General features: G+C 45.0%; 4 protein-coding genes across 4 annotated transcripts; 2 read left to right on the top strand and 2 right to left on the bottom strand. All coding sequences in view use genetic code 12, as the record gives it.

Annotated features, from left to right (window-relative positions):
* Nucleotides 1-439: 439 nt before the first annotated feature.
* Nucleotides 440-1,642, bottom strand: CJI96_0003517 (uncharacterized protein; the record flags this gene model as incomplete). The annotated part of the gene is made up of 1 exon (XM_029032650.2): nucleotides 440-1,642. The coding sequence occupies one exon, from the start codon at nucleotides 1,640-1,642 to the stop codon at nucleotides 440-442; it is 1,203 nt and encodes a 400-aa protein (XP_028892965.1).
* A 578-nt stretch (nucleotides 1,643-2,220) lies between these two features.
* Nucleotides 2,221-4,167, bottom strand: CJI96_0003518 (uncharacterized protein; the record flags this gene model as incomplete). Its single annotated transcript, XM_029032649.2, has 1 exon — nucleotides 2,221-4,167. One exon carries the CDS (start codon nucleotides 4,165-4,167, stop codon nucleotides 2,221-2,223), a length of 1,947 nt encoding a protein of 648 aa, XP_028892964.2.
* A 2,086-nt stretch (nucleotides 4,168-6,253) lies between these two features.
* Nucleotides 6,254-7,846, top strand: CJI96_0003519 (uncharacterized protein; the record flags this gene model as incomplete). The annotated part of the gene is made up of 1 exon (XM_029032648.2): nucleotides 6,254-7,846. The coding sequence occupies one exon, from the start codon at nucleotides 6,254-6,256 to the stop codon at nucleotides 7,844-7,846; it is 1,593 nt and encodes a 530-aa protein (XP_028892963.1).
* A 216-nt stretch (nucleotides 7,847-8,062) lies between these two features.
* Nucleotides 8,063-12,688, top strand: CJI96_0003520 (lysophospholipase; the record flags this gene model as incomplete). Its single annotated transcript, XM_029032647.2, has 1 exon — nucleotides 8,063-12,688. The coding sequence occupies one exon, from the start codon at nucleotides 8,063-8,065 to the stop codon at nucleotides 12,686-12,688; it is 4,626 nt and encodes a 1,541-aa protein (XP_028892962.2).
* Between the last annotated feature and the right edge of the window lie 145 nt (nucleotides 12,689-12,833).

Below are 12,833 nucleotides of genomic sequence, written 5' to 3' on the forward strand. Positions count from 1 at the left end.
AATGCATAGCTATTCTCTTTCAATATCGGGTAGTTTCTCTTTGCATGTGACATCAACTCGTTATCAGATTCTGCCTCTTCAAAGTTAGCAGCCGATGGTAACGTATTCTGCTCAAATAGAGCCTTTTAGGCTGCAAAGAGATTCTATGTTAAATTGTTCCACCACAATGATGCCCTTTCATCTGACCATCATGCTTACATAAATATGTGGCTGCAACTGACGATTTTGCAACTATCTTTTTGAAGCTCAAGAGTAATCTGAGAAGGAAATGCAAATACGATTTTTTAAATGTAGATGATTTGACAGCTCTCATCTATAAGTAGACATTAACACAGTAAATGATTTTAATTACGATTTTTTTTGGCAATCTGTAGGCACTTATTTCTCCGTACTGTAAAAACCGTGCATTTATCATATGTCTATAATGTTTATTGCGCCGCTACAACTTAGAGCTCTTGTCGATGATCTCCATCGCCAAATCGGAAAGAAGAATGTACAAGCTTGAAAACCCAGCTGCGTTCGCAGAGCTTGCGGTACCCTTTGCAACTCTCATGGCCACACCCTGAGAGATCACGCAGAGTCTCAAAATTCCAAAAATGACACCCAATGTCCACAAATCCACTGGATTGTTACTGGGAACATCATCGTTCCATGGGTAACCCAACTTCTTTTGGTAGAGACGCAACTTCTCGTACACTGCGTCCCTTGAGCCGGGGATTTCTCTTCCCATATTGACCTTGTCAGGGCGGAAGAAAGCGTTGTTTAACTCATTTGGCATTTCAAACGGTTGAAGGAAATTGGCCAAGTCAAAAAGGGGGTGCCCAAAAGTGCACAATTCCCAATCTAACACTGCAATAATCTTTGGCTCTGTAGGATGGAACAAGAAGTTGTCAATCTTGCAATCTCCGTGGATCAATGTCAACTTAGAAGGATCCTTTGGGGCATGTTCAGCAGTATACCTTATGAGTGACTCGAAATTTGGAATGGGATCCACCGTCTTCGATTGTAACTGAGCGACACCACTAAGAGTCTTGATCTGTCTCTGGAAATAGCTGGGGCCACCTTTACTTTTGGTGAGCTTCTCTGGCTGGAACTGTGGAAAGTGTTTAGCAGGAAGGTACTTCACAAGCTCGTTTCCGTCAAGCGAGTGAATGGAAGATATGGTAGTCATAATGGCATCCCAATACTTAGCCTTCTCTGATTCAGGTACACCTGGCAAATCAGGTCTTTTGATAGGGCGGCCCTCGATGTACTCCATGACATAGAAGACCGCCTCTGTCACAGACTCATCTTCACATAACACGTAGACCTTTGGTACTGGCACAGCTCTTTCCTCTGGCACAGACTTGTTGCACTTGTATATTCCATCAAGAATGAAAAATTCACGTTCAATTGCATGGGCTGAGCGAGAAACAAGCTTGCTGTTAGCAGAAGGCTTTCTCCTCAACACGTAGTGTTTATTTGCTGCATCTATAATCAAGTAGGTAGGGTTCGACTGGCCAAACCTGAATTGCTTGATAGTGAAGGGTGCCTTAAACTCCGGTACCTCCGAGCCCCTAGTAGCAGAAGATGGAAGGTTCGTCAAGTATTGCTCAATTGCCTTGGTATCTAAAGGATTTCTGATATCAGTTACGTCAAGCATGGAAACTTTGGGAGAAGAAAGAGATACATTCGAACGTATATAAGGTGCTTCCATATATGCCCTGCATCCTCTTTCCCCACAATTTACGTGCCTCGGATCTACCAGTGGACCTGGAAAAATCGGGAAAACTGAACATTCTCTTTCTTAAGAAATCTTCTAGGCGTTCAAGGGCTAAATGTATTCATATGGAAAAATTGAGTGGTGGAGCTCTAATGCTTTGATAGATTTGATCATATTTTGTTGCGTATTACGGTAGGTTGCGAACAAACTATGTGGGCAAATGTCAGAACCAAATGAAGAGATCGTAAGTTTTCAGATTTTTAGTGCCATGTTCAAGTTGACAGAGACAATGAAAAAGATGCTTTGTTGGTATAAGCTCATCATGTTGGCACGAAAGCCACGAATTGCATGAATCTCTATGCAATTTAGGCTCGGGAAATTCGGTAAAATAATTCAGAAGGGCAATCAGCAAGCCTACAATAACTACTTCCTAAAGTTTTCATGAATAAGCTTATATGAGTCGTAAAAATCGTTAAATGCAATGATATACGTCGTCACGAAGTGTTGACAACAAGGATTTACTTCACGTTGAGCGAGTAATAGTTGTAAATGCCCCTTTGACTGAACTCCACCGGCCACACCAGCTCGTGCAATTCGCCCTTTATGTACTTTTTCTTCTTAGTGTTGTTAAGGTTGTAGTAGCCAATAGAGCAGTTCACTTTGCGCGATGCATACTTGAGAAACGCTGGTTTTTCCAGTTTTGTTTCGATCTTTGCACCTGTTTCCAAATCGTAGTAGACTAAGTTTGACGCAAAGCTTTTCCTCAGTTTGTTTCCAGAAATGATTGAAGCGTACAGGGGATCTGAGGAGTCTATTTTGTATATCCAAGCTCTGCGGCCCTCGTTATCGTAAAACCTCCAGACTTGTGGGAGCTGTGGATCACCCAGTATGCGGAAGTCAGTTTGCACGGCGTCGACTCTGACGTAGTTGCCACCAGTCACGTCGTACAAAACTTTGTAGTCAAACTCGATGGCTTGAAGATTGGAATTATAGCATGTCTTCAAAAAGTTGGTGAACTTCCAACGATCTAAAGCTTTGACTGACGTAAGATCCAAGAACTTAATGGTATCGTTCTCGTGCATGAAATCCTCTAAGTCACAAATCTCGACTGTGGAATGAGATATCGTCAAGCTTTCCAACTTGACAAACTTATTCTTGATAAGTTTGAGTATGCGACTGTTAACGGGTAAGCCACCCAAGTTGAAATACTGTAAGTTGGGAGCCTTGAGGTGGTTGAGTACGTACAAGAGATACACTTCCGAAAGTGGAGACACCACGTTTGGGTCGATTTGTAAGTTGAGCCACTGGAGTGACTCGTTGGCCACAGCGGGATGGTTGACCAAGAAGTTGATTAAGTCTTTGGTGGTGAGCTTTGAACATCTCGCAAGCGATAAATGTGTGAGTCTGCAAGAATGTGGAAGATGCGATAATAAAATGCTAGATGTGATGGATGTATGATTGAGGTCAAGGCGACGTAAATGGATGAAATGTGGGAGGAGCTTCTCAAAAACTGAAGGAGCCAAATTAGAACAGTCATGGAAGGATATCTTGAAGAGGTTGTTGAGGGAGCCTTTCTTAATCGAGAGAGTCAGGCAACTGTCAGTCATGGACTCGTGTCCAGCAACGTCGGAGTTTTCGATCTGGAGCTCATTGAACGCCAATGCAAGAGCACTCAGAGATGCGCCACAGAAGTCCATGGCTTGTATCTTGGGAAGGTGATTGAATAGCATGGATAAGACGGTCACGTCCATGTCGTCTTGAATGTTTTCAGAGGCCATGAACTCAATCAAATTGGGACACATGCGAAGAGCCAACTCGATTGTCTGAGACGTAACCATCTGAATCTCTTGGTTCATTCTTCCGGTCCTTCCGAGGCCAATGGACGTGAAAGTCTGGAAGTCCAAAAACTCCACGTACATGCCTAGATCAGGTTGGTTCAAGATGTTTTGAAGAAACTTGTCGAAAGAATGGGGTCTAGTGAAGATGGCGTACTTGTAGAGGAAACGCATAGCCAACTGATTGAAGGTCTTCAGGAGGACAGGGATGGTTTTCAGGAACTTCTCGAGATTAGCAGGGATCGAAGACGTTGTCTCGTCGTAATACACAATCTCGACGATCTGGTATAAGATTTCCATGGGGAGAGAGAGCAAAGGTGAGAAAGATTCAGATTTGGTCTCGTCCATGTCATTGGGATCCACCAAGGTGAAGTCTTTGGTGACCGAGGACGCCGTATTCAGCAGAAACAGCGAATCGTTGGTCACCACCGGCAGCAAAAAGAGCCCTCTGCTGGAAGAGTGGTCGTACATCAGCGCTTGAAGCAGTTCCTCAGCAGCATAGGGAGCTCTGAGAACATCGAAATGTGCATCGTCCTGGTGTCGAAGATTATCATCTTCTTTGGTGTGGAGCCGGTAGCTCGAGTCGTGCAGCGGCAGGGCCTGGTGGGCTTTCAGCAGGGTTTGGCCCATGTAGAACAGTACTAGGGAAGTCGATGATGAGGATAACATCGTGGAAGGTGCGGGTGTAGGCAGGTGGAGGGAGAGTTAAGGCGACACCTTGAAGCGTACTATATGTAATATTTTAAAAAAAATCAAGCCAATTTATCGTTACCACAAACAAAAAAAAATGAAAGGAAGGCAGGTTGCAGATGACCTGGGGAAATAAGTGGGTAGGGTGTTGCAGCACTGTGCAGAGTATACCTGTTTGTGAATGCCTGAAAGTGGTGGCTGCGAAAACGCCGTTCCGAGTCCGAGTCGGGGTCAAAGAGGAAAAGCGAGGAAATGATGATGGTAGCAAAAAGGTGGGTCAGTTGAAGGAGTGCTTTTTGTCTTGATCGACGTCAATGAACCGAATGAGGATTCTAATTGTGTACAAAAAAGTTGTGTGATCAGTTTCATCTTACTGACCCAGCGGGGCCAAAAGCACGAGGGGAGCCGCGAAGAAAAGTGGCCAGTCAAGAGGAGGGACCACTGAAGAATGAAGAGATTAACAAGCGATGTTGAGTACATGGCAATGGACAACGCAAAGCTTAGGTAGAGATTTGTTTATAGAACAAATAAAAAGAAAAAAAAAGGGAAAATAAAAAGGGGTCGAGCACCTGTTTTGCATGGCGGTTCAACACCCCAGGCTCCAGATTAACGTTTCTCCAGGCCAGTGCGAGACTCCTCGAGGATCCACTGGCTGCGAAAAGTGACCAAAAGTGACTAGCCCCGAGAAGCCAATGATGCAGTGAAATCCAAGTCCCGAGGCTGGATGAGCTCGAAGAGACTCACGTGAAAGGGGAAGAGAAATTTTTAATATTCTCCAATTAGAATTTCACCTCCAGTATTGTTCGCAAAAGCTGGGAATAGGGGAGTGGAGAGTGAGCATTGTGTGGCATACACTGGCGCTGGAATGCTGGAGGAGGCAGAGGAAGTGATGGTGGGGGGTGCAGGCTGGAAAAAGAGGGTAGATTGACTTGTACTGGTAAAAGTGTAGGCGAACAATCTGAATGATATATGACTGGAATATGATAGTGCACTTCTGTGTTCCAAGGGTGTGTCGTGGGAAGATATTTGGGGTTTCTGAGACATGTGCGAGTACTAAATCTGAGACACTGAGATAGCCCACATAGTGATAAAGACACGAAGGGTGGAGATTCGAATTACCAGGGTTTAAATTTGTCTTCCTATTGGCCAATTGAGTGACCTAATGGCCGCCTAGTTATGATAGTGTCAATGGCTCCACAGTGAACTCGAGCGCCTAGGGATTACCTACAAGAACAGTGAACGACGATGTAATATGAAGCTGGTGATTGAAACGACTTATGCAAAGTTTTCATACCAATTGGTGGCCATGTGCCGATCTTTATCCCTTTCGAACTTCTCAGCCAGGCTCAGTTCGCCGTAAATTAGGTGGAAGCGACCCGTTTAGAAAAGAAAAAAAAAAAAAAAAAAATAATCTAAAATGATGTTAATCAGTCCTCACTACCTTTAAGCATAACCACCTACCCCTGCGTATTCTGAGTTTTGCTGCTGTATTATAGTGGCTCTCCGTGCTCCGCGAGAGACTTCTCAACCTAAATCAGAGACCTCACAACCTAAATCTAATAAGTACAACGAAAAACAAGCTCGTCGTTATAATTGCAAGCTACGAAATCATCGAAGTATTTATTCTCAACATAGCCCAAACGCCCAATAATTCTTCCTTTCCATTTTCACTGCCTGCTGAGATTTTGCACTCAAACGACTGCTCATATCTCACCCTACCCAATTGTGTCATAGTTGCTTCCCAGGATGCCCAGAATCCACTGATTAACAACACCATTCACCTATCATTTTTTTTTTTTTTTCCTTCTTAATATTTTTTTTGTAACATCCCACTAAAGCTAACCAAAAATCATCTCAACTCTTTTTCCTCTAAACAATTCATCGAAGCACTCTTTTTTCCACCAGGCTTTGACTTCCTCTAGCCCGGCCGCTACCGGCCTACCGGCTCTGCGCATGTACCCCATAATTGAAATTTCCGCTTCAACGACCACCACTACTTCTACTGCAACTATACTCACAGCCCAACATGGACCCTTACGGCTCAGACAGCGAGTCTGTTTCCGAATTCGAGCGTCTCGAATCGACCCTCCCGCAACCGCTTCGGCGCTCAGCATCGTCCCTTTTGGAGAAACTCACCAATGGCTCTCAGACGCACTTGCTGAATCTTCACTTGGACTCGCCCACCCCTCGTGTTCCTCACCATGCAACTCCTCTGAACTCCTTGGGAGGCCAGCAGCGTGTTCATCATCAGAATTTGCTTCGAAAACTCTCGATGTCGGAGAATGGCAGAGAAAGCTCGCCTATTCCAGTTCCCAGACCTGCCTTCAACGAGGAGATCCACAAACCGGCCATGAACACGAAACAGTCTTCAACAGGTGTGTTGTGGGTCACAGAGAGGGCTAATGAGTACGGCTTCAAGGGCAACGGCGACGACTCGTGGGCCAATTTGGGCCAGGGTGCTCCAGAACATGGCGATACGATCCCTGGTTCTTTCAAACGCCCTAAGCTGATAGAAGTTCCCGACATCAGCAGAGAGTATGCGCCCACTGCAGGCGTCAGAGAGCTTCGTGAGGCCGTGGCAAACTTGTATAATTCCCTCTATCGTGAAGGGAAGGAGTCTAAGTATACTTACAAGAACGTGTGTATTGTGCCTGGCGGCAGAGCAGGCTTGATCAGAATCGCCTCGATCATCAGCGATTGTTACTTGTCGTTCTTTCTTCCCGACTACACTGCCTACGCAGAGATGCTTTCGCTTTTCAAGAACTTCTCCCCCATTCCAGTGCCATTAGACGAGGTGGACAACTATGAGATGCACTTGAACCACATCGATCTCGAGTTGAAGCGTGGTGTTTCTGCATTTCTCACCTCGAACCCTAGAAACCCCACTGGCAGGTGTATGACACCCGACCAGTTGAGAAGACTCCATAAAATTTGTAGAGAAAAGTGCCTTTTGATCATGGACGAATTCTACTCGCACTACTACTACGACGATGGGTGCACGGGGTCGTCGATTTCCTCGGCTCAGTACGTCAAGGATGTCAACAAAGACCCAGTATTGATCTTGAACGGGCTCACCAAGGCATTCAGGTTGCCTGGATGGCGTATATGCTGGATCTTAGGTCCTGAAGAGTACATCAACGCCTTGAGTTCCGCTGGGTCGTATTTGGATGGTGGCTCCAATGCTCCCTTCCAATACGCAGCCATCGATTTCTTGAAGCCATTGGCGGTCAAGGCTGAGATGAAGGCCCTTCAGTTGCATTTCAAGATGAAGAGAGACTACATCATCAATCGTCTAAGTGCCATGGGGTTCCCATTTAGCGAAAAGAACATTCCTAACTCGACTTTTTACTTGTGGCTCAATCTCTCGCACTTGCCAGGAAAGCTTAGCAACTGTTTGGGTTTCTTCCATGAGTGCCTCCATGAGAAGGTGATCGTTGTGCCTGGCTTTTTCTTCTTAATCAACCCTCAGAACTTGAGTAGACTAGAGGACGTGATCTGGTACAATTATGTGCGTATCAGTTATGGACCTGAGTTGCCTCAATTAGAGAAAGGCATGGATGGGGTCGAGCGTATTCTTCGTCGTTTCAACGCCTTGCCCGCCAATTACGACACTAAGTGAGTTTAGAGTATGTAGGGCTTTTGTGAATTTAGACTTCAGATGAAGATGGAGAGGGTAAAGAATGGGTGCGAAATTCTATCTTCTGTATACCACCTCTCTCAGTGAGCTAGTCTATTTAAACGCCGCCCCACCCGCACTCTAGTAGAAAATTCATGGTTCATAGCAACATCCAACCTCCACGTGCTTGAATACCACACCTCCAATTGTAAAGCTGCAATGGACCCCGTGGACACCGTTGAGGCAGTAGCGTCGACTCTCACGTCGTCTTTGGCGTTGGAGTACCTTCCTCCAGCCAAGGACTCGGTTTCCTCAATCACCTTTTTCACCGCATCTCTATGGTATTGGCTGTGGGTGTTCTTCAAGATCATGAACTATGTGGTGGTGATCATCCCGACAATAGTGTTGAACATGCTTCAGATGAGCTTTCAAATCACCTTGTCCCTTCTGTCTATATTGATAGGCTTGGTAGTCACTGTGTCTTTGTGCTACTTTATTGTGAGACATAAGTATCTTACACGCTACTCGAAGGACACTCTTCCGCCTAAACAGGAAAACCTTGGGCACAACACCCGGGGCATCGATTACGTGACAGAGCTGCGCAAAAGAAGAGGCAATGATAGGTCTAAGACGTACTTGGATGAGTTTCTAAGTGCCATCAAGGTGTTTGGGTACCTTGAGCGGCCCGTGTTTCATGAATTGACCAAGAACATGACTACGCAGCGTCTTGAGGCAGACGAAATATTGTATTTGGATGAGAAGTTGGGCTTCTCGATCGTGGTGGAGGGAACTGTTCAGGTGTACACTAAAATGCAAGATAAACACGGTGCTCATTTTGAGTTTGACGAGGACAATGATAAGGCTGATAAGGACGATATCTTGATCATCAGGGGCCAGCACTATCAGCTCCTCAATGAGGTCAAGAGTGGGTCTGCTCTCTCGTCTTTGTTGAGTACTTTGGACCTTTTTCATACGAGAAACACTGCAATTTCCTCGCCAGCATTTGGCCCCCCACTGTCTCAACTGAGACGAGCAAATATTGCCCGTCCCAAGCCAATGTTGCATAGCCGGTTCAACTCGAGACACTCGAGTACCTCTACCCCAATTGAGCCACTCTCATTAAGCCCAGATCGTTCTACGAGTCCTCTGCAAGGTAAGCCCGACGATCTGCGCAACTATTTCAATTCTCCTCGTATCAACGCCACGCAGCAACCTCTGGGCGAGTCTACCGTGGGAACTCCTTTAGAACATGGCAGCTTCCCTATCTACGATGAATTGCCCGAGGTTGTTGCGAGACCAAAGCCGCTGACTTCTAATAACGGTTACCCATCCACAGCAACAATTGCAATAATTCCCGGGCTGGCATTTCAGAGAGTGCAAACTAGATATCCTAAGGCGACTTCGCACATCGTAACTATGGTTCTCACGCGTTTGTATAAGGTCACTATGAACACTGTCAACACGTACCTTGGTCTTATACGCGAGGTCTTTGATGCAGAAATTGCGTTGAACGCAATAAACGAAGAGTGCAAGTTGCCTAGTTACTTATACGATGGTGTTATCGAGAATTACAATCATCAAAGAGCAGATGAGCGCGATGGTGAGTTGGAGAATTCCACACACATTCTCTCTAAATCCAAGAAGAGGCAAAAAGTTCTCCATCGTGAAAGCTCTTCTAGGTATGTTGTTCTCGCTAGTCGCTCTAAGCCCTCGCATCCTGGTGATTTGCTCTCATCAGTACCTCTTTCAAGAACTTCAGATTACGGTAAGTTGCAGAATTCATCAATGTCAGATGAAAGTGGAACATTGACTAGCTGGGATAGTCAGAGGCATCCAAACCCGAATGAGATCTCGAAGTATCGCGTGTCACCGGTTTTGAAAAAATCAAGTTTAACAAGAAAGGAGAACATACGCAATAGATCTTTTTCTGATGAAAGGGAAGAGACGGAAGAAACTTCTTTACGTATTGCTATTGTCGAGAACTTATTTAAACTTTTGGGCATTGATGAGAATTCCTCGCAATTGAATATGTCCGGTGTTGCGAATGGCCAAATATCTGCAGATTCTTCTATGGTCGGGCTTTCCTCGTTGATGAGCGATCACTCTTTACCCGTGAGTATCGAGAGGAACATCTTTGATGCCGGTAAAGAAAGATCATCATCGTTTTCCTCTCCATACTTGGGGTACCGAACCTCATTATCTCACAATTCTCAGAAGTTTTATAACACTATTCATCACTCATCGAAGACAGATCAATCAGAAGCTAATGGATTAAGCGCTTCTGACAGACCTCCTTCATCTTCCGAGGTGAACTTCTCCACTGTCAAGAATGCCTTCAGCAAACATATTGAGGTGAAGTACTACAAACCGGGCCATGTTATTGTTCAGCAAAACGAGCCTAGTCCTGGCCTATTCTACGTGATTCACGGCGGTTTGGACATTATTCATGACTCTCACAAAGACAATAAGTATGAGTCTGTGAGCAAGCGCCTTTACTCTGTGAAGCCAGGAGGTCTTGCCGGGTACCTCAGTTCTATTGTGGGCATTCGCTCATTGGTCTCCATCAAATCATCAAAAGATGAAGGTGCAATTGTTGCTCACATTTCGAAGAATGACCTCACTCGCTTGACGGATAAGTTTTATTTCCTTCAACTTCCGGTTGCGGCAAAGCTCAAGAGTTTACTTCCAAGCCTTATTGTAACTATTGACTTTGCTCTTGAATGGTGTCACATACCTGCTGGTGGAGTTTTATGCTCTCAGGGTGACCTAGCGAACGGGTTTCACGTCGTCCTTAGCGGTCGTTTTAGAGTTGTTAAGAACAAAAAAATGAAGGTTGATAACGATGATGACGTTCCAAGCGAGAACCTTATCGACGAATCGAACGTGCCAAAGCATCACCAAGATGATGATGATTTCGAGGTGCTCGGTGAGTACGGGCATGGCGCATCCATTGGTGAGGTTGAGGTGCTTACCGCTTCCAGACGAACAAATTCTCTCATTGCTGTTAGAGACTCTGAGACAGCGAGAATTCCAAGAACATTATTCGAAATGCTCTCATTGCAGAACCCATCTATCATGGTAAAGGTGTCAAGAATCGTGGCAAACAGGAGTCTCGAGGCTAGCAAGAGAGATAGAACAAACACTCTTATTGCAACAACCTCGAAAAGTTCGTTCGCTGAGATAAACAATGACTACAAAACAATCACCATATTGCCAACAACGAATGGTTTGCCGGTAAGAGAGTTTGCGGATAAATTGGTACATGCTCTCAAGGCTCTTGATCGTCATGTTATCGCTTTGGATCGAACCTCCACCTTGTCTCACTTGGGTAGACACGCGTTTGATGAAAGACTTGCTCAACTTAGACTTTCGGGCTACTTTGCATATCTTGAAGAGGAGTATCAGACAGTTGTTTACATTTGTGACTCTCCATTGAAGTCGTCATGGACATCAACGTGTATATCACAAGGTGATTGCATACTTCTCTTGGCTGATGCCGAAGATTATGAGACAGCGGCGAATGTTGGTGATTATGAGAGACTCCTCTTAAAACTCAAAACTACTGCCAGAACGGAATTGTGTTTGCTCCATCCTGAGCCATCTGTGTTCCCAGGGTCAACAAGCATTTGGCTTAAAAACAGAATATGGGTTCAGGGTCATCATCATATCCACATGGAGGTCATTAAGCAACATAACGAGAAGCCTGCTAAGAAGAAGCAGAATATGCTTACTGACTTGGCCGTCAAACTCAGTACCAAGGCGAACCCTAACATAAAGATGAAGTTTGAGAACGTGAAATCTAGGGCCATGAACTCTTTGATCAAACTCAATAACCGTGTCAATAAAGCTGACGATGTCCCAGTGTTATACAAGAACGACTTCATGAGATTGGCGAGGATTTTGTCAAATGAAGCTGTTGGCTTGGTACTTGGTGGCGGAGGTTCGAGGGGTATTTCCCATGTAGGCGTTGTGACTGCCCTTGAGAAGCACGGTATTCCAGTAGACTTGATCGGAGGTACATCCATTGGGTCTTTTGTCGGTGGCTTGTATGCGAAAGAGAATAATATCGTGTCAATCTACGGTATGACGAAAAAATTCTCAAGAAGAATTGGAGCAGTGTGGAGGATGCTCTTCGATTTAACGTATCCAGTGACATCGTACATCACAGGTCATGAGTTCAACCGAGGTATTTGGAAGGTTTTTGGTGTACATGAGATTGAGGATTTTTGGATTCGTTACTTCTGTAATTCAACGAACATCACCAACTCTACAATGGAAATCCACGAAAGAGGTTATGCCTGGCGTTTCATAAGAGCTTCGATGTCATTAGCTGGTCTTCTACCGCCTATTACCTACAACGGGCTGATGCTTTTAGACGGTGGGTACCTTGATAATCTTCCAGTAATGGAGATGAAAGTGAGAGGTGCAAAGCACATTGTGGCTGTGGATGTTGGTTCTGTGGATGACAGAACTCCAATGAATTATGGAGATACACTTTCGGGGTTCTGGGTTCTCTTCAATCGCTGGAATCCATTTTCCAAGCACCCTGATGTACCTAACATGATGGACATCCAATTGCGCTTGGCGTATGTTGCTAGTGTGAATGCTCTCGAGGCAGCTAAGAAAATGCCTGGAATCATGTATCTCAGACCCCCAATCGACGACTATGCGACACTAGACTTCATGAAGTTTGACGAGATCTACAATGTGGGATTGGCGTATGCTGATGAAATCATCGGCAAGTGGGCAAGAGAAGGCAAATTGCCCAAATTTGCAGGTGTTTCAAACTTGAAACTGAAAGAGGGCCATCCTTCAAAGAGTATGTTCAGAAGAAACTCTATTTAAATTGCATGTATAGTATAATCCACACTATACCCCAGATAATCATTGCGATGCGCATCGCAAGTTATCAATATGTAGATGCTACTACTAAGGAACATAGCGAAAGCTCGAATATTTGCAAGGCTAATTCATCATGATAGAGCAGAGC

This window comes from Candidozyma auris, chromosome 3 (genome assembly GCF_003013715.1).
Source record: "Candidozyma auris chromosome 3, complete sequence".
In the NCBI taxonomy this organism is placed as follows: Eukaryota; Fungi; Ascomycota; class Pichiomycetes; order Serinales; family Metschnikowiaceae; genus Candidozyma; species Candidozyma auris.